At 37.0% G+C, this 25,691-nt stretch overlaps 1 protein-coding gene across 2 annotated transcripts in view; it reads left to right on the top strand.

The window, feature by feature from the left end:
- The window catches only part of epha4a (eph receptor A4a), a 62,206-nt gene that overhangs the window by 9,217 nt on the left and 27,298 nt on the right, over window positions 1-25,691 (top strand). For both annotated transcript variants that reach the window (XM_056479260.1, XM_056479252.1), the window contains exon 4: window positions 22,519-22,674. In XM_056479260.1, coding sequence (XP_056335235.1) covers window positions 22,519-22,674 — 156 coding nt within the window. The remainder of the gene's footprint in view (window positions 1-22,518; window positions 22,675-25,691) is intronic.

Below are 25,691 nucleotides of genomic sequence, written 5' to 3'. Positions count from 1 at the left end.
CCAGATGTACATTGCTTACCAAAATTTAAAGCGTTTACTATGTGTTCAAAAGAGAATTTCAAGTATGCTTTACTATTCACCTTATTCTTTGCGTACGAGTGGGCGCAGCCATTTGAATATTTTTGGCTCGAAACTTCCGGTGTCATTCACATCCATTCATTTTTAGAGGTTAAAAACAGCTCGTAATGCTGCTTTACGTTGCAAGCTGATCTTTTTTTATTATATTATTCTACTTTTTATGTATAGTCATGCAAACACTTGTTTGTAGAGTGAGTAGTTTGACTATTTTCTGCCATTTATTATTTCTAGTCATTTCTTCCATAGGCAACTGAATCGGAAGTCCTAAAACAATCGCAAAAACGAGCGCACTTCCGCATTGTAGAATAAGGTCGATGGGTTGTTTTCACATGACGTCATTGATGATGTGCGAAATTCAGATGAAGGGCAAAAAGTGATACTTCTACATTGGAATCGCTATCAGAACATCAAAATGTTTCTCTTTTTTGTTGTTTATAGTTGTTAATCGGCCAAAATAAGAAATGCCGAACAGCTTTTATGGACTTCCAAAGGTTTTTGCTCATAAAGGGGAGAAAGTTCAAAAAAATTGGCTGTAAAATGAAAGAAAAGTAATATGGCATGTAATATTTATTTAATACATCCATGTGTACAAACATTTTTGAGCACAATAATTAGCTTGACAGCACCAATAAAGATTATAAACAGGCCTAGCTATGTGTATAAACAGGTTAATGTGTTCAAATACAAACACCACCACATAATCCAGGAGAATATACATAATGTACCTATCATGTAATCGCTGTAATGAATTATCTGTCTTGTCTTCCAATAGTCCAAGTCTTTACTGGCGTTTTGGTGGAATAAACAATTGTAACGTGAAAATCGAGATGTTTGCGACAAAACTAGATGGTTATTATTGTGGAGCTCTTTTTTGCCATTACAAAAATAAATAATTAATAATGTAGACTATGCGTCCACCCTTTTGTTTGTTTTTTATCTGTTATTTTGTGATGTCTTGAAGATATCCGCATGGGGAAAAAACTATAGTAATTTATATTAAACCTGTTTTTGAACCACATAGTAAAGTATATAATGTGTACAACTCTTTGTTAATGAATGCTACAGAATACTGTAGTAATCTGATAAACTGTCATAAATACTTTAACATTAGTGTAATAATTATAGCGTAGAAATCTGAAGCCTATTGAATAATTTGTTTATTACTACAGGTGTGTCATACCACAGCAACAATGTAATTACTACCACAGTTTAATTAAATCATCTATAGTATGCTTCCAAACATTTATAGTATTTACTATAGTATTTTTTCATGTGACGTAATAGCTTATACAGTATCTAACATCTCGATAACATGAATATATATTTTAGTTCAGTAGAAAACTCGGCCCTCTTCATGATATAAGGATCATGCCTCACATATGTGGTTACTTTCTATGTATATCTGCTTTGAAATATGGTTTAATCGCAAAAATGTGGACTTTTCTCTATGTCATCCATTCTGATTTTTACTTCCTGCCCTCCATCTGAATTTCGCACGTCACCAGAACCACATGATTGAAAACAACTTATATGTTCAAAAGATAACTTCAAATATGTTTTACTATATGTTCAAAAGGTGTGATACTATCGCGGTAAGGCAAAATGCCTCAAATACTCATATTAAGTAGAAACTCTATAATATCCTTGATGAATTTACAACATTTCCCAAGAAAGTCTGTCGAAATTACACGCTAAGCAATTTTTTACTAATGCGAACTAGCCTGTGTTCCCTTTTGAGAAATTCCGATAGAGCTAGTCTCATCTCTCTGGTGTTTAATTATATTTTAATTACGCCGTCTGGCACACATTCATTACCGACAGTCTGGATACGTTAGATCAGAAGAGCTGAGTTGAGCACAGATCTCCTTTAGCATCACCGATACAGTGGTGTGGACAGCGCTGTCTCAGCATCCACATGCCAGGGTAAATATCTATTGGTGTAGTTGAGCCTTATTGACTCACTGCTCGAGAGTCTGTCCTCCCATTCTCTCTGATTAACCCAGCATCCATTTAGTCACTGCTCTCCACACATGCTTCATGCCAAAGGGTTCGTGTTCATTTGACAAGATGTCCATCAACGATGGACGTATGCGCCCAACCCAGCTACTTTATGCGATTCCCCCCTGTCAGTTAGTGCTTGGTTCCTTTCTTTTCCCACTCCATACATGGAACCCTTAAGTTGGCTTCCCTCCAGAGAAGGTCGTAGGTCGACCCGGGCCTGTGTTGAAGGAAGGAAGGCCCGAGCCATCATCTTCTATACTGAATGAGTCGTTGAAGCTGCTGACCTGTTTTATGTGAGTGGGGCACGGTTAACTTTACAGTCAGCATGGCTGCTGCGCTGCTTTGTCTTCGGGTTTGATTAGGACGCTGCCAAAATTTTCTCAGTACAAACGCACCAGATGGAGCTCATGAATGCAGTTGTTCTTTTTTGCTAATGAAGTGTTTATGAAGGCCTAATATGAATGCTTCAATTCATGATGATTGATGTCACGAATTAATCTTAGTGCCAGCAATTTGAACTAAATGACAAACCTTTTCTCTGCAGTATGAATGACAGGAACTAAAGTGACTCTGTTATTTCACGTAGGTAAATATGGCAATGGGAATGAAAGAAATGTTATTCATAGAAGTGCACAAAAGCACTTTTTGAACTCGGCGTTGCGCAAACATGCAACCCCTGCAACATACTCAGGGATTCCTGACTGAAGTGCTCTTCGCAGAACTCTCTCGCGGCATTTCTAGATAGGACGTCAGTTAACAGATGTCAATTAGCTGAGTGTGTCTACAAGAACAGAAGCTGGAATAAGGACAGACTTAGTAATGGGATTATTTCGGGGGTCGGCAGACCTGTTTCCACAATGCAAGGCAACACTAGTGATTAGCCCGGAGGGGTCACAGCGGCGACTTCACAATGCGCATTAATACTGGTAATTATTTGGAGGGGTTGAAGCATGGCTGGATCTAATGCTCGCTATTAGACTTGAGGGTTTATTTCATTCCTGGGGTTTTCGTTAGAGTGGATTGGTCTCTCTCAGACCAGCTGCTGTGGAAAAAGCCACTCGGTTTGTCACTGAACGCAATTAGTTTTGACTTTATGTCTTTGTTAGCGCTGAGAGAAAGACATGGGAAGGTGGGAGGGGAAGATGAAGAACGTTTGCTGGAGCACTTCTGTCGATGTAAATCTCACAAAGGAATTTCGAATGGGTGCCTTATATAGAAGCACTGAAATGTTGCTACATGTTGTTGCTTGGCAGTTTTTCACTCAAAAATAGCTGAGAAATCACAGAATAAATCAGTGTCCTTAATGTTGAAGAGTAAAAAGTAGCAAATTTTGCTAAGCTACTACTGTTGCTTAACCATATTTTATCTTAGGATGCGATTAAGTTACAGTTTAGGCTGACAAAAAGCCTTATCTTTACTGGCCACATCTAAAGCTTGTCAAACCTAAAAGAAATCTAAATAAAAAAGATATTTATCATTTACATAATTTTACATACAGTTGAGGTCAGAATTATTAGACCCCCTGAATTATTATCCCCTTGTTTGTTTGTTTTTTCCCCAGTTTTTGTTTAACAGAGAGATTTTTTAACACATTTCTAAGCATAATAGTTTTAGTAACTCATTTCTAATAACTGAATTATTTTATCTTTGCCATGATGACTGTAAATAATATTTGACTAGATATTTTTCAAGACACTTCAATACAGCTTAAAGTGACATTTAAAAGCTTAACTAGGTTAATTAGGTTGACTAGGCAGGTTAGGGTAATTGGGCAAGTCATTTTATAACAATGGTTTGTTCTGTAGACTATCAAAAAATATATAGCTTAAAGGGGCTAATAATTTTGACCTCAAAACTGATTTTATTCTAGTAATAGGACTTTATCTAGAAGAAAAAATATTATCAGACGTACTGTGAAAAATTTCCTTGCTTTGTTAAACATAATTTGGGAAATATATATATATATAAAATCATAATAAGAATGATAATTCTAATAATTCTGAATTTAACTGTAAATCATTAGGGATGCACCGATATGGATTATTTTGGATGATATCAATATTTAGTAACTCTTAAGATTTGGAGGCCGATAACCAATATATTCTGATAAATATAAATATTTCAGTATGTTATTTTTTTATACAGTAAAAATTTATTTTGTTTTAAAAAACTCCATAAACATTTAAACTGATCTTATGAACTGAATAGCCTACAATTTCACATAAATCAGCATGCCAAAATAAAATTATTTCCTTTTCTATAGCAAATTAACATGCAACTTGACCGTTGCAAACAAATATTAGGTTTAATAACAAAATGGGATTTAATTAACACACAAGTAAAATAAATGTATTTTAAATAAATTGAAAATGAAAGATTGAAGAACTGAAACCAGCTCAAATGTTGTTGAAGAAAACATGTTACAGTAACGTACATATGGACAAATATGTAAAGTCTGAAAAAGCTTTTATTAAGAGGGGTTTTGACCCCACAATACAAGTTAAAAGCTAAATAGAGTTTGGCAGATTCTATTAAACACATGTAGGTGCTGCCCTATGCTGGATTCAGTGACTGGGACACCTCTCCTCCCTGCTGCTGTGAAGGCTGTCTGATCACTATGTGTGTGTGTGTGTGTGTGTGTGTGTTGCTGATAGCCATCACGTGCGCTCGTTATAATCATTATAAATATGCAGATTAAACTGAATCTTACATCAACAACACATGGCATACAACGCGTTGATAATAAAAGATAATCATATTAGATTACAAACAACCCGACGAGTTGTTTAGCACGTGTGTTGCGCTGCTATTAAGTTTACACATGTGATATTTTTCCTGAGGCGATTTTAACCAAAATACACAATGACACTCTATAAAACATATCTACAATGATAAGGAACATGGTTACTTACTGAGTTATTAGTGTCCAGCAATGCCACACAAAGAAAGGATAGACTTTGAAGGAATAAACAATGTGAGGTTACTGTAGCTCCATTATAGTGCACCGGACAAGTCTGAACAAGTTCCCACGCATGCGTGAGGCAGGCAGCTCTGTACGATTACGTAATCTATCAGCCTAATTTTGATATCGGACCGATTATGATAACATTAAAAATAGCATTTATCAGCCGATAATGATATGGCCGCCGATATATCGTTCATCCCTATAAATCATAAAATCAAACTTAAGTACAGTATGTTTTATAAGACTAGATATTTAAGGATATTTGTCTCTGATAGTGTCAATGCTGCTTTGTGTTGGTAGTGAACTACTTTTTCCTCTCGTTTTATTGAAGGCTTGATTTTAATTTAACCTATTTTAAATCATGGGTAACTTGTAGCTTGGTAAGATAAAGTTTCAAATACCTTCCCTAGCAACACACAGTAATAGTACTACTGTTCTGGCATGTTCAGAGCAGGTGATATGAGAAAAAAGCTGTATTTTGCCGAGTATTCACTAGGACAAAGACAAAGAATAAGACATCCCTTTTTCATGCAGATAAAGAGACCTTTTAGAACAGTCTATAATAACACAACACCTACAGTAGATTTCTTCACAAAGTTATTTAACCACAATTTTCAAACAATCAGTGAGTAAGAAACCAAACTCAAGCATATTATAATAAGCACACACACACACACACACACACACACACACACACACACACACACACACACATTCCTCTTGGCATGTGAACGACCCTTAACAGGATTACAATGTTGTGTGCCTCTCCAACACATGTGGCTTACTTAAATAAGCCAAGTATATTTCTCTTAACAGACTCCCAGTGCATTTATGTGCGCTTACATGCATGCTTTTACAATCTAACCACACATGCATTTCTTTCATTTATATTTGCACTCCTCAACCTTTAAAAACGAACACAGCAAAACTGACCCAAAGAAAAGCAATCATTTGAAAAAAAAAAAACTGTTGCGAAGTGTTATTCACTCATCGTTGCATTGGTGTTGACACATTTACCCTTTAATATCCTTTGCTGGACATTAATCTGAGAAGCCAGAAACTCTTTCTGCTCGCTCACCACCTCATCCGCACACACCTCTGCTTTGAAGCACGAGCTTGTGGCTGCAACCCACAACCCATAACCCTTTGCCTGTGCATTCAGTATGTCTAAGGAATTCTTGCACTGTGTCCAATTTTGGCTCATTTGAGAAAGGAAAATGTTTGAGTCTTAATGTTGTTTATTTTCTCTGTAAGTTGTTACTGCTTTCCTTGGCTCTGATTTGATGCATGTAATCAAACTGTTAGATTTTATCCGATCCATTTGAGATTTAAAGAGTGTGCCTGTTTCTCTAGCGCAATGTTCTCCATGTCATGCCGTTCATGGTGTTTTTTTAAGGCACAGATTGCTCGGTAAGCGAGAGTGTCCATTCAGCGGCAGCACAGTGCATTCTCCCTGTCTTTATGTGGCAGGCTTCCTTTGAAGGCCGTTGGCTAAGAGGAGGTGGGGGACCCAAGCCTACAGCGAGAACATTAGCATGTCAAAAGCTCCTAGAATCAATAAGGGCTTTTTTTCTATCTCTCTTTTCCCTCTCATTCTCTATCTAGCTCTCTCTTGCTATATCTCTACCCTGAGGCCACGACCCTCCCTGGCATCAACCAGCACCATACAGACCTTTCCTTCATTTGTCCATGTTCACTGTGTCCCTCAGGTGCTTTCTGGGAAAAAAAATGATGCTATATCTCATAATCCATAAACAAGAGAAATGGTGATATGCATTTTTGGTGACTTTAAGCTTCCATCTTGAATTTTTTAGTAAATAAAATAACTTTCTAGAACATTTACTTTCACTGTTCCGAGCTGGTAGAATGATCTTCCCAATACCATCTGGAACTCCAAAAACCCATCACTTGGTGTTTTCCTAGTTTGGATAAAAAGTATCTGGTGTAAGCCTGGATCATCAAACCAGTCTTATGTTTCATGGGTATATTTGTGGCAATAGCCTAATTACGTAATTTTTCTATTATGCCAAATATCATTAGAATGTAAAGAACATTTTCCAGGCATTTTGTACATTTTTTCCATAATATATCCAAATTGGATCTGTGATTATTCATTAATTTAATTTTCCTTCGGCTTAAGGCTGATTTATACTTCTGCCTCAAGCGCACGCATATGGTCCGGCGCAGCCTTCGCGTGGTCGCATGGACCTCGCCATACGCACCTCTCAAAAATTTTTACTACATGTCGCATAGATACGACGCAAGCTATGTGATTGGTCTGCTTATTAGCGGTGACGAACGTGGGTAGTGCTGAGTGCCGCGAGCTCGATGGAGCGATTGTTTACAACTGTCGAGTCCCGTGAAGGAGCTTCAGATGGAAACTTTTGTTTTGTGTTTACCTTATGATTAAAGTTGTTGCCCGTCCGCCGGTTCCCACCTCTGAATGAGCGAGTTTGAGCTACTTGTAGCGTTCAGATAAAAACAAAACACTTGTGAAGAAACTTGACACATAGGAACATAAAAACCTACTGCCAGCTAGCGTTTCGGAAGTGTTATTGCAGAGCTACACAAAGTGTGAAGTATAAATGCACGACTACGTGCAAAGCAGGAGCCATGGATCACACAGATCACTCGACGCAGTAATATAAATCAGCCAGGTCGCCACAGCGGAATAAACCACCAACTATTCCAGCAGATGTTTTATACAGCGGAGGCCCGTCCAGCCACAAGGCAGTACTGGGAAACACCCATACACTTTCACATTTACACGCTCACTCATACACTACAGCCAATTTAGCTTATTCAATTCACCTATACTGCATCTCTTTGAACTGTGGGGTAAATTGGACCACCTGGAGGAACCTGCAAACTGACCCTGCCAGGAATTAAACCAGCGACCTTCTTGCTGTGAGGCGACAGTGCAAACCACTGAGCTACCATACTAACTTCTTTTAGATGACTTTTAATGTTAATGTCGGTGTAAGTTGACATGTACTTGCAAAGTTTCTTATAGTCAGTTAAATGTCTGTTGAAGGAGCATATCAACAGATAATAAGCAGGCAATCTACTAATACTAAAATGGACCATCAAAATTAAGTTTTACCGTAATTTGAAATGGAAAAAAAAAGTCCAGAGCAAAAGTCAGTGAAGTAGCATCAGGAGCAGAACTCAACTTATATTTCTCATATGAGCACCATAGCTGGTTGCTTGAAACCTATTAACTTTAAAATATAAAATTCTTAAAGTGTTCATTTAAAAAATTCTCTTTCCTCATCATAAGCTGTTAAAGCACGTCCCATCACCAATGGCTATGACCCAGTCCAGAGTAGCCCTTTACAGTCTCTACAGTCTGGCACTGAACAAAACAAGTGGACGGGACATGACCTGTTCTCGAAAGCATCGGCTCTTCAAGAGAGCACCACTTAGCCAGAGTTCGCGCCGAACGCACCACCCCGACCCTTCTGCAGAATTTAATATAGCGGTCCAGAGAGAGCCCACTGCCAAGCCTGCTTGAAGCGAGTGCTATTTGCTAATGATTGTAAGAGTAATCCTGCCTGTGAGATGTGTTGAAAGAGACAGACAGGGCTGAGGGGGGTGCTTTATGGAGTGCCAGAAAAGCAATTGCAGGCCAGAGCATTCACAGTGAGGGGAAAAATGTTGGCTTTGCAATGAGGGGACAATGATTCTGCGCCCTCTGCAACGGCGCAATTATGACCACGAGTGAGAAGAGGAAAAAGACACAAACAAAGAGGGAAAAGAACAAAAATGTGATGAAAAGAGAACAAAAGAGAAAGTGATAGAGAGAGTGAAACCTGGAAGAATTCAAGTAGAAGCTGATACTTAACAGTTGATACTCACAAAAAAACAACACCACCATGGTGTTAGCAGGACCTACAGGATACTACCTGACAAAAGTCTTGTCGTCGATCCCAGTTGTAAGAGCAACAAATAATAACTTGACTTCTAGTTAATCATTCGGAAAAGTGGCAGACGGTAGCTTTTTCCAATGAATCATCTGTTAAACTGCATCCCAATCATCACAAATACTGCAGAAGACCTATTGAAATCTGCAGGGACCCAAGATTCTGATAGAAATCAGTCAAGTTTGGTGAAGAAAAATCATGGTTTGGGGTTACATTCAGTATGGGGTTGTGCGAGAGATCTGCAGAGTGGAAAGCAACATCAACAGCCTGATGTTACAAGACATTTGTGCGGCCCATTACATTACAAACCACTGGAGAGGGCAAATTCTTCAGCAGGAGAGCGCTCCTTCTCATACTTCAGCCTCCACATCAAAGTTCCGGAAAACAAAGAAGGTCAAGGTGCTCCAGGATTGGCCAGCCTAGTCACCAGAAAGAACAATATTGAGCATGTCTGGGGTAAGATGGAGGAGGTATTGGAGATAAATCCAAAGTATCTTGATAATCTCTGGGAGTCCTGCAAGAACACTTTCTTTGCCATCCCAGATGACTTTATTAATACATTATTTGAGTCATTGCAGAGATGTATGGATGCAGTCGTCCAAGCTCATGGGAATCAAACACAATATTAATTCATTTCCCACTGCACCATGACTTTATATTCTGTACTGTACATTATTTCTGTTAAGTGACAAGACTTTTGTCTTAGCAAAGTCAGACCTTACTGTCCTAATTAAATAATTAAAAATCAAGACATGATCAGTTTTTATTTTGGTAAAATAGGTGTATTCTAGAGGCCTTTGCCTTTATAAGCCACTTCTGATACAAAATGAGCAACTAGAAGTCAAGTTATTATTTGTTGTTCCTAAAACTTGTAGTGGTGACAAGACTTTTGTTAGGTAGTGTAGTTGCCTATGAAGGCATTGTTTATATTGTTGCTACCATTGTATTGGGATTTTTACCATAGTAGCAGCACAGTGGAGGAACCAAAATGTAATTCATATCAGTTTATATTAGGGCTGCACAACATATCGTTTCAGCATCGATATCGCAAAACCACAATAGTTGCATCGCAGGGATCTGTAATGTAGTTGAGATTATAGTTGACCAGACACAGTTTACAACATGGTGGAGTAATTTTAAATTTCAAGCTTTAAGTGAAGGTTTATTATTTGCATGTGTTTTTAAGGCCTGACTGTAGGATTTCAAGCAAACTTAAACATTTGGGCACAGTAAATTAAATGTTTGTAGCTAAAAATGTAATTAAACATTTGTACTCAATTAAAATAATATAGTGTTATAATTATTATTGTTATACAGACAGTGATTATTTTAGTTCTGATTCTGAATACTGTTTGACTCTCCAGAAAATCATAAATCATTGTTTATTTGCATCTTATGTCTGTTGTATTCAACTATGTCATATTTTTAATTGTATTGTGAAGATACGCTCCCCTACACAGTCATCCTAATTGATCTAAAATTATGAACTCTTTATGAGCTATTCAAGTCATCTAGTGAAGTCGCATTTATATCACAATATAAATAGCAGTGAATAAAAATATTGCATTGTCAGTTTTTTTTCCAATGTCATGCAGTCCTAGTTTATATTTATAAAATTTATATTTATAATGTACCTTAGTTGTACCATCTGATAGATTTACTGTGAAAAGCCACCACAACAGTAGTATTTAGTTTACAGTTTATTCTCTACTGTTAGTACCATTCAAACAGTGTTGTCAGTGTTGGCTATAAAATATTTTAAATAGTATTGATTTTTGAATATGTTAGATGAAAAGCATAAACATAAAAAGCTTAAACGTATATAGAATAAAATAAATAAACAGTGAAAAATCTAAAAATTAAAATACACTCAAAATATTAATCAGTTAATGGTATAATCCTGTATAAATGTTACTAAAATAACATTGCATGGCCATAAATGTCAGTTCCAAAGTATTTACAGTGTATGCCAATTTACAAAATGCTATAAAGTGCTAGAGAATACAATTCGCATTAAGTAGTTTATTCAGCTGGTTGTATTGCAAGCCTTTTGAAGTTGTTTCATAGTTTCGCTTGATGAAAATTGAAAAAAATAATAAAAAATCATTCCATTAAACATCCCACCATCACTCTTAAATACCATTGTCCTTTCGAAAGTTCAAATTCCATGATTCCAAGTAAATGGCTTGAATTCTTGTTTATACCTTATTTCAATTTCAATGTATTAAAGGATAATCCCCATTTTCAAGGGGGTCCTATAAAGACATGAGCAAAACAATAAAAATAAAAAAGGACAATTACAAACACACAAGCTATTCCAAACCCCAAACCTCGCCAACTCTTTCCATTACATTCAAAATTAATCTTAAATAGTCATTAATCAATGAGCAATAAACTAGCTTAGGAGGAGAGAACCAAATAATATATATATATATATATATATATATATATATATATATATATATATATATATATATATATATATATATATATATATATATATATATATATATATATATTATTTGGCAAAATATCTAGCAAAATATGGTATATATATATATATATATATATATATATATATATATATATATATATATATATATATATATATATATATATATATATATATATACCATATTTTGCTGGATAACTCCTTGTTTTTGTCAATACCTAATCCTATCCTACATGTTTTTAGCAACATGAGACCGAATTTGCATTCATCAGCTGAACTTTCCCTTCGAATACACACACATTGGCAGGCTGCTCCTCCTTGTTTGCTATGCCGGAATTGTTAGGAATGTGAGACGTTTGGCCCCCTACCAGTCTCTCAGCTGCCCAGTCCTCTCAGAGGACAGTAGACAAGACAATGAGCTGCATTTCAGAGAGCCTTCACCTCCACATCCCTGCTGCTGCGGTGTCCCGGCCCCCAGAGCAGACCGACAGCAGAAAAGACTGTCTTCTTGTCACCTGCCTAGGCCAAGTCTTCATAAAGAACTTCCTGAAATGTGTGTGTAGGTGGAGTTCCTGTCTATCAGATCCAAAACTCTGGCTGGGATCTTGATATGATACAGAAAGACCTACCCTGGAGTTGTTGTCTATGCCGCTTGGCTCCCCCTTTCTGCCTTTCCTTCAAAGCAGCTCCTTATAAAAAACACACGCACACACTTTTCTGTATAGCAGATGGCCAAGTAATAATTGCTTCAGAACGGAGATCTTGTACATAAAGGTTAACGCACGTCCTTTGTGTTTACTTTCGCCTCTAGCTGTACCTCCACACCTTACTTTGCCAAGACCTTGGGACGGCTTTCAGAAAAGTTTCAGGAGACTTTCGACAGATTCTGAGGCGATCAGAGAGGGCAGGAGAAGGGGAAACAGACGCAGGCAGAAGAGCGATAAATAAAACCTAGGCGCAAATATGGAAATTAAAGCCAGTAAGCTTTGGCCTCTCGCTGACAAATGAGCTTTTCAAGGGTTAGAGCCACATCAATCACAGCATCATCACACACACACACACACACACACACACACACACACACACACTGCAGTGGTGAGGAATGTTTGCATGCAGCGAGTGGATAAAGGTATATCAGTCACTGCAGATGTAATTAATAAGGAAGAAGGCGGGAACCGATCAATGAGGGAATTGGTGCGTTCGTGCTAGAGGGCAGAGATGATAATCGTTTCTCTTTTTTGCTGTTCTTTTTTTTTTCGCTGTACTTCTTTCTATGCTCATTCAGGCTTGGGATCAGATAAGCAGTTTTTGAAAGGTTCAAAAAGATTTAACTCAAGGAATTTCATGGACGTGTAAAGTAGTGGTCAACCGTGTAGAGCGACTGATGTGTGTCGATATGTTCACAATAACACATCAGAAGTAGGTATTTGGGTGTGTTTTTTTAAGGTCAAAAAACATGTACAAAATAGATTTTATATAAATACACTAAAAACTAATTAATGCAAGGGAAGTAACTACTTACTAATGGTTTAAGTTAGGGCTGCACAATATATCGTTTCATCATCAATATCGCAATGTGCAAACCTCCAATGGACCCTTTTCACATTTCTGGGTTTCTCAGCAGTGAAGTCGTCATAGTTTGATAAACTTAGAGTGCAGTGAATAGGAGAGGACAACAATTAATTTTTTACAATCCTATTTGCTGAAAAAATAAAATCTCCATGATGGTGTTATCAAGACTTTCAGAAAAAGGAAAACAATTGTGTTAGACTGATGATGGCAGCCAGAGGAGAGAATAATGTCAAATTTACTGTCAGCCCCATAGGCTCTGCATTGGAAACACCTTGCATAAAGCTGTAATTCGTTTTTTGTAATTTGACACAAAGATAATATAATCTATATAATAATAATCTAATAGTGTGATTAGTTTTTTATTTGAATGTGTTTTTAAGGACTGTAACTAAGATTTCAAGCAATTTTAAGCCATTTTGGCACAAGAAATTATAAAGTTTGCCACTTTAGTGAAGATTAATAGTGTGTAATTATACAATGAAGACTATATACAGTGTTATTTTACTTTTTTTTTTATAAATTTCTGTACCTCAATGCTGTTAGACTCCACCAAAAAAACATTAAGCGCTACATTTTTATCAAATATTTTTAGAAAATATTTGTTTTAATTAGTTGCTTTTATTTTGTATGTTTTTTTTTGTTTGTATATTGTATAGAGATGTCCCAAACAGATTTTTTGCCCTCGAGTCCGAGTCATTTGATTTTGAGTATCTACCGATACCAAAACCCAATTCGATACTTGTGTAATACATAAAAAAAAGAATAAAAATTAGTGAAGAGGATGTTCCTTATTTTTCATTTAATTCACCTTATTTTAACATTCAACAACTCTGTTTATAAGCAGAGCACGTCTGTGAGGTAGCTTGAACAATCAAGTAATAAATAACATCAATTATTTATTTTTGGACTTTAGTGCAACAGTAAATATATATAAAAAAATCTAATATAAAAATAAATAGCTACTCAACTTAAAATACCTGGCAAGCAATCCCAAGTTTACATATCTCACAGTTTGCTATGGCAGTGTTATTGTCATCAACTTTATAAGACCTCCAGAATGCAGACACACATTCTGTGTTCTAATTTGCCAGCATTTAACCAATAGCGTCTCTGCAACAAAGTGATGTGATGCCACACGTGTTTCTGTGTGAAGTCAAGAACGAGGTCTAACTCTGTGCCACCAAATAACTATAGATGTGTTATAAAATAATGAAAAAAAAAAAAAAATATATATATATATATATGCAGTATATATAATATCCAGTCGATATTCAATCGAGTCTAAAACTGCATGATCAAGCCTGATTTCTGATCATGTGATCTGGACATCCTTAATATTTTAGGCAGATCCACTTCACTAAAAAATCATCCCAAACAATGTGAAGTTATGAAAAGAATTCTGTTGTCATTCAGCGTAACAGGAATTATGTAATAAATGATAAAAAAGCATGCTTATTATAATTTGTATTTATTCAAATATGTAAAAGAATAAGTAATCAAACTAAATGTTATTGTCTTTTAAATCATTAAAATTTGCTGACAAATAAGTGAAACCTAGAGATTTGAGAAATCATGGCAAAGTGTAACGTTTAAAAATTACAATGAATTATTACTGAATGACATTTTAGTGGTTGTCTTCTGTAAATTATGGTAAATATTAAATTAGATATGAAAAATATATAAGACTATATAACAGTTTAATGTTTGCCAACCTATTTTCATCAACCAATTTAGCCTAAATATACATACACTGTAAAAAGTGATTATTTATTTTACTTTTAAGGCAACTGGTTAACAATTTTTTTTAAGAGTTGACTTTACTTAAATAAGCGAGTAAACCCATTCTAGCTTGAAACTGTTAAGTTGATTTAACTCAATATTCATAATTATGCACATAGTTCGTTTACTTAGAGATATTAAGGCAACGAGTTTACTCGCATATTTTAAGTAATTTCAACTAATATGTTTAAAAGCAGTAGGTTTACTCACTTAATTTAAGTACTGTGAACTAATCATTTTTTATAGTGTATAACAGTGTTAAAAGTAAAATAACCAGCCTGTGACACTGAGTTGACAAGGAGAGACAAGGAACAGCATAAAAGGCAGTAAATGTCATGAAAAGTCCCTGATATTCCGGCCTAAACCTGATAACTTGTGAGATAATGCGAGTCTGTGTATGTGAGGTGGATTAGCCACTGCTGATCCTCCTGAGCGGCGGCATCAGAGATAAGCCGGCATCATAAAAGTGTCATAAATATGTTAGCCATTAGTTCACGCAAACCCACTGGTCTTGACTTCACTTTCTCTGCCATCGGCATGTGCGTGTGCGTGTGAACGTGGGTGGTGTATGTGTTTGTTTGTGAAAGACCATGCTGTAGGAGTGACCAAATTGTTCAGTTTGCTCAATTTCTAATCAGTTTCCCAATCACATCTCCCAACTTGTAAAACTAGCTGTACTAGCTAGGTTTCCATTGACATTTCAGTGATTATAAGATACATAAACCAAAATATATGTTTGATGAACACAATTATTTAAACATGAAGTATTATTGAAACTTCTGTTTACATACATTACTACTTTTAACACGTTTAATTAGTCAGGTACAGGATGTAGCCGAGAAAGTAAATGAGCAGAAATTGTGAGAGATCGAGAAGGAAAGAGTCTCACTTCACTTGTGTGTGTGTGAGAGGGGAGAAATATAACCTGGCAAAGTTAAGTCAGTGTTGAATTTCCAAGAGGACACACACACACACACACACACACACACACACACACACACTCTCTAAAAGACCACCCAGTGCTGAAGCACTATTCCTTCTCATTTTTCTGTCCCTCTCTCGTTCTTTTCTTTCACATTCTATTTACTTTTCCTGCAGTCTTACCTCTTTGTCCACTATTTATTTATTTGTGATCCTCTCAATAGGATCCACCGATGTCTTTATCATCAGACCTCTGTTACGTGTCCAACCAAACGTCCTCAGATTACATGCATCTAATTGAACTCCTTTTGTCCCGCCTGGAACATCTTTCAATACGCATAAACCGCCACACATACCTTGTAGTTCCATAATTCATTCTCTTCCCAACACAATGACTCAATCCATCTTTTGTCCTCAACTCCACCCTGCATTTTGTCTTTCTATGGAGGACAACAGGTGACTGTTTTAAGGTCCAAACCCCATAGAAAGCATTCATATCTCAGTTTGCGATGGTGTCTATTGAAAAAGACATTGTCCATGCGGTGAACGCAGGGACGAAATCGCTGACCCTGAATATTGGGGCATGGGCTCGTAATTACAGCTTTATTATGTCACAGGCAGTAAGCTCATCTCTTCAATCGTCTACCAGAATGGACAATGAGAGCATGATTGTTCTCCTATTGTCCAAGCCAGTGGTCAGAGGCTTCATGGAGAGAGGGAGGAAAGGTCAGATCTGCAGGGGGGGGGATGAGAGCCTTGTGTGGAATGGAAACCAGGAGCTGTTAGGAGTCTCATGAGGGACCTGGGATGGAAGGACGAGACAGCTGGTCGTCCTTCGTAAGGGTCTGGGACTGAGAAAACACTCGACTCTTAAGCAGGTGGAGGGTGTTAGATGTCCTAAGTGCTCGAGAAAAGTGCTGCAAGTCAACGAGTGCATTCACTTGTAAACAAGACCCAAGCTCCTGCACCGGAGATCTGCTCTCGAACGCACCTTCTTCGGTTTCCTAGCGAGGCTTTTAAAGGTCCCGTGAAGTGCTTTGAAATGTGCGTATTTGTACGATGTGCGACGTCATTTCAATGAGGTATATACACACGGATTTTTAATTATCAGTCAGCCAGCTCAAGCACTTCCGGCGAACTGTCGCACCATTAAAAAATTGGCAAGTTTAAGATCTGATTTCTTTAAAAGTCTGTGATCTTCACTGCCTGATTAGTGTACAAAATAAAGTGGGTCTTAGTGGGTTTTTGTACCCCAGTATTTTCAATGGAGTTTCTGCGCTAGCCTGCTGCTACTAACATCGCTTGCGTTTACACAGTCTTTCGTCTTGTTTTAAGCTTGAACAACTAATGCCATGTTCAGACTGCATGATTTTAGCCCCGATTTTGACTCACCAAAAGGTTTTGAGAAATCACAAACCAATGCCTGCAATCACAGGCAAATCAGTGCTCGTTCCCGTGAGTGACAATCACACAGTGTGAACTATCAAAGACGCGGTCTGAGAGAATCACAGATGAGTCAATGACGCCCGTGAGATATTTGGCATGTTAAATATCTGGAGCTGTCGCCAAATCAAAATCATGCCGTGTGAAATGAGTTCTCATTGAAAAATAGCATCGGCAATTACCTACAGCCATTGAGAGAGCAGCATCCACTAGTATGGGTATCTGCATGTCAGCGGGAGGTTGGGTTTATTTGGACCCAAGAAATGGATGAAAAACTAGTGTAAATTTGGCAAGAGCACTCGTGTCTGTTTGACGTGTCATCTGAGCAATATCACAACCGGGTCGAAAAAGAAATAAAGTTGAGGAGAAATTCTTGCTAATTCCCTTGTGAGCAAAGGTACAGGTAAGCAAAATAAGTAAATTTTATTACCTCACTAAAGGCATAACAAAATAACAAAGATGTACTATGTGACCTCACCTTGTTTCCTTGTCACTTCTCGCGTGTTTGGTTATGAGACGTAGTTTGCAGACAAAGACAAAGTTGTCGGCGATTCTTACTATTTTAAAGTCATGCAGTGTGAATTGTCTTGTCACCAATCCATCTTGCAATGTAAACACATCACAGACTGATTGCTACCCCAGATAGTCATGCAGTGTGAAAACATCTGTGACGTGACTACTTTAAAAAATCATGCAGTACGAACTCGCCATAAGTTGCCACTGGCTTGCTTGGTTTGGGACTTGTAGAGCTGCGTATCGATGGATTTCCTCTTCAGTGTTTGGACTTTCAGCAGTGAAAATTAAACCACACTGAACTGAACTAAACTGAACTTCAACTCTGGAAACAGCACTGACGTAGTTTTAATTTACTAGAACTTCTATGTTAAGCTGCTTTGACACAATCTACATTTTAAAAGCGCTATAGAAAAAGACATGAATTGAATTGAACTAAATGAATGCTAAATATGTCAGCGATTTCGTCCCACCATCCACCGCATGGTCTTTTTCAATAGACACCATCACAACATCAATGTTGTAAAAGGAACATTATGACATTGAAAATAGTCACATAAAACTTTCACCGGAAGTTTATCATTGGCTGAAAACATTAGCTGTTTATATATCCCATTGCCCTCTACACCACAAGGTAGAAGAGGCCAAGAATAATTAAGTAAATATCCCATTGAAACATAAAGGCAGGGTGGGACATAGAGTAGTTGCTCCTCTTAATAAAGAATAGTTAAGAGTATTTTGTTTTAGCACAGCTCTGTAAGTAAGAGTGGTTGAGCTTAAGCTCATGAATTTAAAAGCAAATTTAGGAGGCGGGTCATGTCAGATACTATAGAACATTTGATTGGTCAGATTTGATAGGAACTGAAGTATGAAATGTTGTTTAAAAGAATCATTGATTTATTTAGGTGGAAGTGACAAACTGCAAGCTTTGGTTGTTTATATTTTCTAAATGTGACATTTGTCACTGTTTTGGAGCCCACAGGCTTATAGATGTCCTTAAATATAACACCTTTAAAAACTTAACTGGGGGCTTTAAGCTTCCCAAGAATCTTCTTCAATTAATTCTGTCCCCCAGCTGGAGTTAAGATGAACCAAAGCTGATCAGGCTCTAATTCCATCATCCTTCTCCTCCAACGCACGGCTACAAAGCAGGCCTGTCCATCGGAGGTCACGACTTAAGGCAGCAATTGAGCTTGTTCCATCTTTCCATCCCCTCAACCCTCCTACCGTTGTTTTATGGATCCCGTTTAGAAGATGACAAAACTGCGTTAATCTGCTCTCTGAGAATGTACGTTAGCTCTGTCCTCTGATCAAGCGTGTCGTTGTGGCTGATTGCAAGTGATTGGCCCCTGGGCAGACTTTGATGGAGGGAGGGATGAAATGGAGGAGATTGGAAGGTGGCGATTCCCGAGGGCGAGCACTAATGCGACCCCGGGGTTTCTGACACTTATGTGAGATTAAAAGAATTGGAGAGAAAATAGGAGAGAATGAGGCAGAGAGTGATGAGGGACACTTGTTTGAAGTACTGTCTCTCTTGACCTCCTGCATCTTGCCTGTTCTTCTTGGTTTGTTAAGGCAGAGAACTTATTGAGTTCTCACTTGAAATGAAAGTATGTGTATATTTCACAATAGGGTTGGGCGATGTCAACCAATTTGGCATCGTACGATGACTAATGTGAAACATCATGGTGGATGATGACATTGTCATCGTAGGAGGCAGTAAACTAATTATTTATGAATAATTAATTAATTCATAACGAATTAATTATTTGTAGCTTATCATTTCAGCTACCCAACCCACGTGGTCATTGTTTTACCCATAACCAAATCATAAATAAATAATGATAAGTTACACACAAATTACCAACTGTCAATCACTTTTTCCGTGGGACTCTGGCATGAATAGGCAGAGTGATCTGTGTCGTTATAATGCCGTCGACAAACTTGGTTGGTAAAAAAGGAGCACAACTAACAGGAACCAACCAACACTCTCTAAGGTTTTGGTGGTTCATTCCGCTGTGGCGACCCCTGATGAATAAAGAGACTAAGCCAAAGGAAAATGAATGAATGAATGAATTAATGTTTTGTCTTTATTTTATTTTTTTATTCTTTAAAAATATCTAGTCAAATATTATTTAATGTCATCATGGCAAAGATAAAATAAATCAGTTATTAGAAATGAGTTATTAAAACTATTATGTTTAGAAATGTGTTGAAAAAAATCTTCTCTCCGTCAAACAGAAATTGGGGGGAAAAAATTGGCAGGGGGGCTAACAAACCTGACTTTAACTGTATATAAGATTTTATTTATAACTAATTTAATTGAATTTAAAATACTGTAGTTATTGTCTTAATTTGTCTGACAACTTAATTGGAAAAAAAATCTTTTAAATAAACAGTAGCATAGTGTAGCGTACTTTGTGATTATGCTTGGTCTTTGTTTGGTGCTGTTAAATCCACCACATCAAACCTGCAGCTCTTTTATGAAACTAAGTTGCATTTTAAATCGCAAATCGGCAATTTTAATCAGATAAATCACAATTAGATATTTTTCTCCAAATCGTGCAGCCCTATATCAAGGTTCCATAATGAAATTCTTATACATATATATGCAAAACACATGAGATCCACAAAATATGCAACCTATTAATTAAAGGATTATTATTATTTTTAGTTATTTAATAAAATATAATATTTTTACAGTGTAGTTTCCCACATTTGATTTTCACCCAGTAGGCCTATCTGTGACGTTTACAAGTTCTGTTGCTTTACGGTTTTATTGCTATATCCATTGCTTGAACTTGCAGGTCAGAGTTCACCAAACCCAAACTTTTGTACGCAGCGAAAGACAAATATTCTCCACATTTGTTCTCATTCATATGAATGTAAGTGAATGGCACACAAAGCCCTGAGAGAGACCGCCCTTTAAGGCCTGTTGTCCCGACACACGAAAGCTTGTTTGTCCTATTTGTCATATAAAAGCCTTGTGTTTCTTTCCCATAATGCTTTGCTAAGAGCATGTATGATTATCGCTAAGAGCATTATTATGATTTGTGATATTTTCTGCTGAGCGTTTATATTGATGGGGCCTTTTAGGCAAACACATCTGTAAACTATCTACAAATCGATATACTCTTGGATAAATGTCGTAAGTAGTGCGGTTTTATTCTTGTTCAAATGCTATCTGTACTTGTGCGGGGCATCGATGGCTTTGTAGAGAGAAAAAAAGTCAATAAAAGACCTCAAAGCATTCCTTTGTCTCTGTCACCATAAATAGGAAATTATGCCTGTGTGTTTGTGTGTGGCATATTTAGAGGGAGCAACAGAAAGGAGGAAGTGGAAAGACAAACAAACAAAGGATGAAAAGAATAATGCTGGAGGGAGGACAAAAAAATGAAGGAGAAATAAAAGAAAGTGGACAAACTTGAAAAGAGAGACTGAGACAGAGAGAACAGAGCTGGAAAACGAGAGAGAGAGAGAGAGAGAGAGAGAGAGAGAGGGGAGCTGGGTTTGGGTGTTAGGATTAATGACAGTGCATTCCTCTGGTATCACTTCCGCTCTTCATTAGAGTGTCAGAAAGCTGTGCACTGCTGTCTGTCATTCAGAAATTCCACACCACTCCCTTACAGTGTGTTACACATAAACATTCACACACTGAGTGGCTTATGATAGCTGGAGATGAAAGACTAAGATTTTTATCTGCAAATTATGACATACTGTGGCTGTATATGTTGCATAGTTCATGATCATTAACTTCTCGATTTTCTTCCTTCACAGCTTTTTTTTTTTTTTTTGTATAAATATATATATTTTTTTGATACATGAAGTTGGTTCCAGTTTTTACAATTTTAGTTTATTTTTATTTAGTTTATCTGTATCAGCTACCTTTTTAAAATCTACTATTCAAATGGATACTTGTTGGTAATTTATTTTTTTTTCTATTTAATCTGAATCAGCTATTCAAAAAAAATCTACTATTCAAATGGATAGTTGAGGGTTTTTTTATTTTATTTCATTTTATTTCATCTGAATCAGCTACTTTTAAAAAAAATCTACTATTCAAATGGATAGTTCAGGGTTTTTATCTATTTAATTTTTTATTTCATTTTATTTTTTTTTTGTTATTTTATTTTATCTTATTTAATCTGAATCAGCTATTTTTAAAATATATTATTCAAATGAATAGTTGAGGGTTTTTTGTTTATTTATTAATTTATTTATTTTATTTAATCTGAATCAGCTACTTATAAAATCTACTATTAAAATTGATAGTTCAGTGTTTTTATTTTTTTATTTTCTTTAATTTTCTTTTTCTATTTATCTGTATCAGCAACTTTTTAAAAATATTTACTATTCAAATGAATAGTTCACCTAAAAATGAAACTTCTGTCATCATTTACTCACCCTCCACATGTTCCAAAGTTTAGATTTTATTTACATTCAAAACAAAATAAGAAAAATTGAAGAATCTTTTAAAACTGTAGCCGTTGACTTCTATAATATTCTATATTTTTTCACTAACTATGGATGTCAATGGCTACTAGCATTTTTCAAAATACCTCTTTTGGGTTCAACAGGAAAAAGAGATTCATAAAAATTTAAAACAACCTGAGCATGAGTAGTTTACTTATTGGGTGAATGATTCCTCTGATGGTGATTTATAAAAATACTAATCATTTTATAACACTGTCAAATGTAATCATTAGCAGATTTCAAAATATTATCAGATTTCACACTGTGTGTTTACATGAGTGTGTTATGATCACTAGACATGAAAGAACTTTTATCTCCAAGTTATGATATATTGTAGCAGTATACTATGTTTCATGATCCGTAACGTCTCCGTTTTCTCTGTTTCTTTCTCTTCCCAGCCTGTAAGATCGGTAACTACAGAGCTTTAGCCACAGACGGCAGCTGCTCTAAGTGTCCCCTGCACAGCTACTCTGTAAGAGAGGGATCTACTTCCTGTGCCTGTGATAAAGGCTTCTTCAGGTCTGAGACGGACCCTGCATCTATGCCCTGTACACGTAAGTGGATTTCACAGTATCTTCATAGATTAGAATATCTTCTTCTTTTTTGTATCAGTAGTAGGCATGGACTGGTATAAGATTCTGACAGTATGATATAAAAATATCACTGTATTGTGATTACTGATCTAAAATATGTTCTTTTTAAATGTCTTTAAATGCCCCCCTTTAAATGCTCCCCTTTTACCAAACAAATTCCAGTATGCGCAATAAAAAAGGTCATGTGATGTTACAGGAGATCATGTGATGATAATAATGTGTGTGAATGGACAAACCAGCAGGCTGAGCACACTGTAAACCATCTGAACTGTTGTTTTGGTCATTTTAAAACACCTTAACCGTTTCAGCATCAGTGTTGTTATATTATTAATGACCTCCAGAATCAAGAGCGTCTGTGCTCCGCATCTCACGCCTTCAAACGCCACTACGTGTTCACCACGTGTCAGGATTGCCTTCTGAGGCGCAAGTCATTTATTAACAAAAGAAGAAAAGAGTCATGCAGCTTCTCCTACCACAGCAAATTTCATTTTTACTTGTGATATTTGGCACCAGTTAATCAGAAAGTGACGATTTGTTTTCTTTGACTCCTTGGATGGAAACGCTGCTTTATTCACACATCTTTTATTCCATAACCCAGTTTTGCACATAATGTTAATTCACATTTTTGGATGGAAACATAGCTACTGTTGACTTTAAACCTACACATACCACTAAACCTGTCCCTAAACTTAAACTTATTTACTCATCCTCCCCTTTTTCTAAACCTGTTTTAGTTTCTTTCTTCTGTTAAACACAAACGAAGGAATGAGGAATATACTGAGGACTAATATACTGAGGAATGTTAGAAACAAACAGCCATTGGCTTCTATACCACTACTACTACTACTACTACTACTACTACATTCTTTATAATATATTGTTTTGTGTTCAACAGAAGAAAAATATCATAAACATTTCATTTTTGGGAACAATCCCTTCAACCATATTACCTCAATAGCAACAAAAGTGTTTTGCAGAACAACATTAACACAGTAAGTTCGCCATACCCAGCAATTTTTGACTGAAGTACAAAGTAATTAAAGAAGCCTGAAATAAAATGTCAAGGGGAAGTTTTAAATAAATACACTCAGTTTCAAAGATTGATTTTACATGTCAATCATATCAATTCCTCCTATCTAAATGTGACAATCTTGGCTAGCTGAAGTTATAATGTGGACTAGATTATGCCTGTAGTCAAACGTCTGGCTTTCATGAGACTAAAAACACAGACGTAAACAAACACGAGTAATCATTAGAACAGGTCAGGGATTTTGAACCGAGGAAGCACGTATCAATCTGGAAAACCAGCACCGCCTGGACTTGTATCAAACCGCAGCTGTTTACTTCACACACCAGTGAAGCTGTTTTCCTAAAGGCTACTTATCAAACTTAGGGACCAAAATAATTCAAATGTGCTTGACAGTGACAAATTATTGGATGTTTAATTGCAGCGGATGTTATTTTGTGCCTTTTATTTCTGCATTGCCTAATCAAAAAGTTTCATGACTGGTTAAAAAAATGTGTGTGTGTGTGTGTGTGTGTGTAGTATTGAGTTGGGAGGAGTCCTGTCATGATGAGTAAAGATAGATATGTGTGTCAGACCCTGAGGTGAGTCATAGACTTGATAACAGTGTTCTGCTTGTTAAATAGAGACCTGCACCAGAGCTTCGACTGCCGACGCGCCACAGCTCTGAGCCGAGACGACAGGGTTAATCGTAAAAACCGAACACACACGTCAAGTCATTCATGACACACGCTTTCTCACACTCAGAAGTTTGCAGACTCAAGCCTAGGGGGATTTAAAAAAGTGTTACTTGATAAATCTATTAAAGCTTTCTGTGAAATGGGTGGCACTGGCATTCAGGCCAGATGTGTTCATGGTGTCAGATGAAATGGGTTTTCTACATCTGAATGATCAGGGGTGGCAGGTTGGGCGGGGGAAGGGCTCTTATGCACCTATCGGGCGTCCATTTTACGTATCAGATTGTCTTTCCAGCTTTCTCCTGCCTCTTTAATTGGAGCTCTCTTTCATAATGCCGTCTGTCGTTCACCTAGAAGCACCCGTCACATACTCAAGAGTCAATGCGCTAAAGGCTCACGCAAAGAATGAGATAAAAAGGCGCTAGGTAGCAAGGGAGGGAAAAAGCGAAATGCAAGAAAGCGGGGAGACAGACAGCAAAGAGGCGCGAGAGGAACGACCCCATTACGCTTGCCGAGTCGAGCCTCTCTCTCTCACCTTATCGTATTAAAATGCAGTGAAGCCAGTCGACTTAATCAGCTCCTGTCAATCACAGAGCGTGTGGCACCGAGCCACCTTGGGAGCATGCTCACTTCACCTCAGTCTTCTGGGTGGGGATGGCAGCCACATACTTAATACAGGTTAAACAGAGTTTAAAGACCATTTACACTTAAGGCTCAGTCAGGAGGAATTCAATCTAATCCAGACCTGGGTCAGATACGTGTTTGAAGTGTTTAAATGATTTGGAGGATATGGAGATATTTGAAAATGGCTTTCGCCATATGGGGAGATTTGGAGAAGGTATAATGAGACACATCCTGTTTGAATGTTTGTCCTCTTTGCGCACTCCTTTTAGTTTGGTGTTGGATGTGTGGCCATTAAAACCACCTACAGATTTTTTTTGAGTGCTGAGATTTTTTTTATTTCAGCAATATGCCAATATTAACCAATGGTGCAATTTTGGATGCGGAACTACTCGTTTGTCTGAGAAATGGTAGAAGAGGAGACATGTTTATATCCTAAGGCACAGGTGTCAAAGCCAGTTCCTGGAGGGCCGGAGCTCTGCATAGTTTAGTTCCAACCCTAATGAAACACACCTGATCAAACTTATTGAGTCCTTGGCTGTTTCTCAATATGCTTTCTTCAGCATTCTTGCGTCCTCGTGTTCTCGTGTAACGCCATCATCAACCATCAAAGTTCAGTTCCATAACTCAAAACCGCAAGAACGGAGGACACATGA

This window comes from Danio aesculapii, chromosome 2 (assembly GCF_903798145.1).
Source record: "Danio aesculapii chromosome 2, fDanAes4.1, whole genome shotgun sequence".
In the NCBI taxonomy this organism is placed as follows: domain Eukaryota; kingdom Metazoa; phylum Chordata; class Actinopteri; order Cypriniformes; family Danionidae; genus Danio; species Danio aesculapii.
Note: the sequence above shows the minus strand (reverse complement) of the source record. Positions and strands in the feature narration are given on the sequence as shown.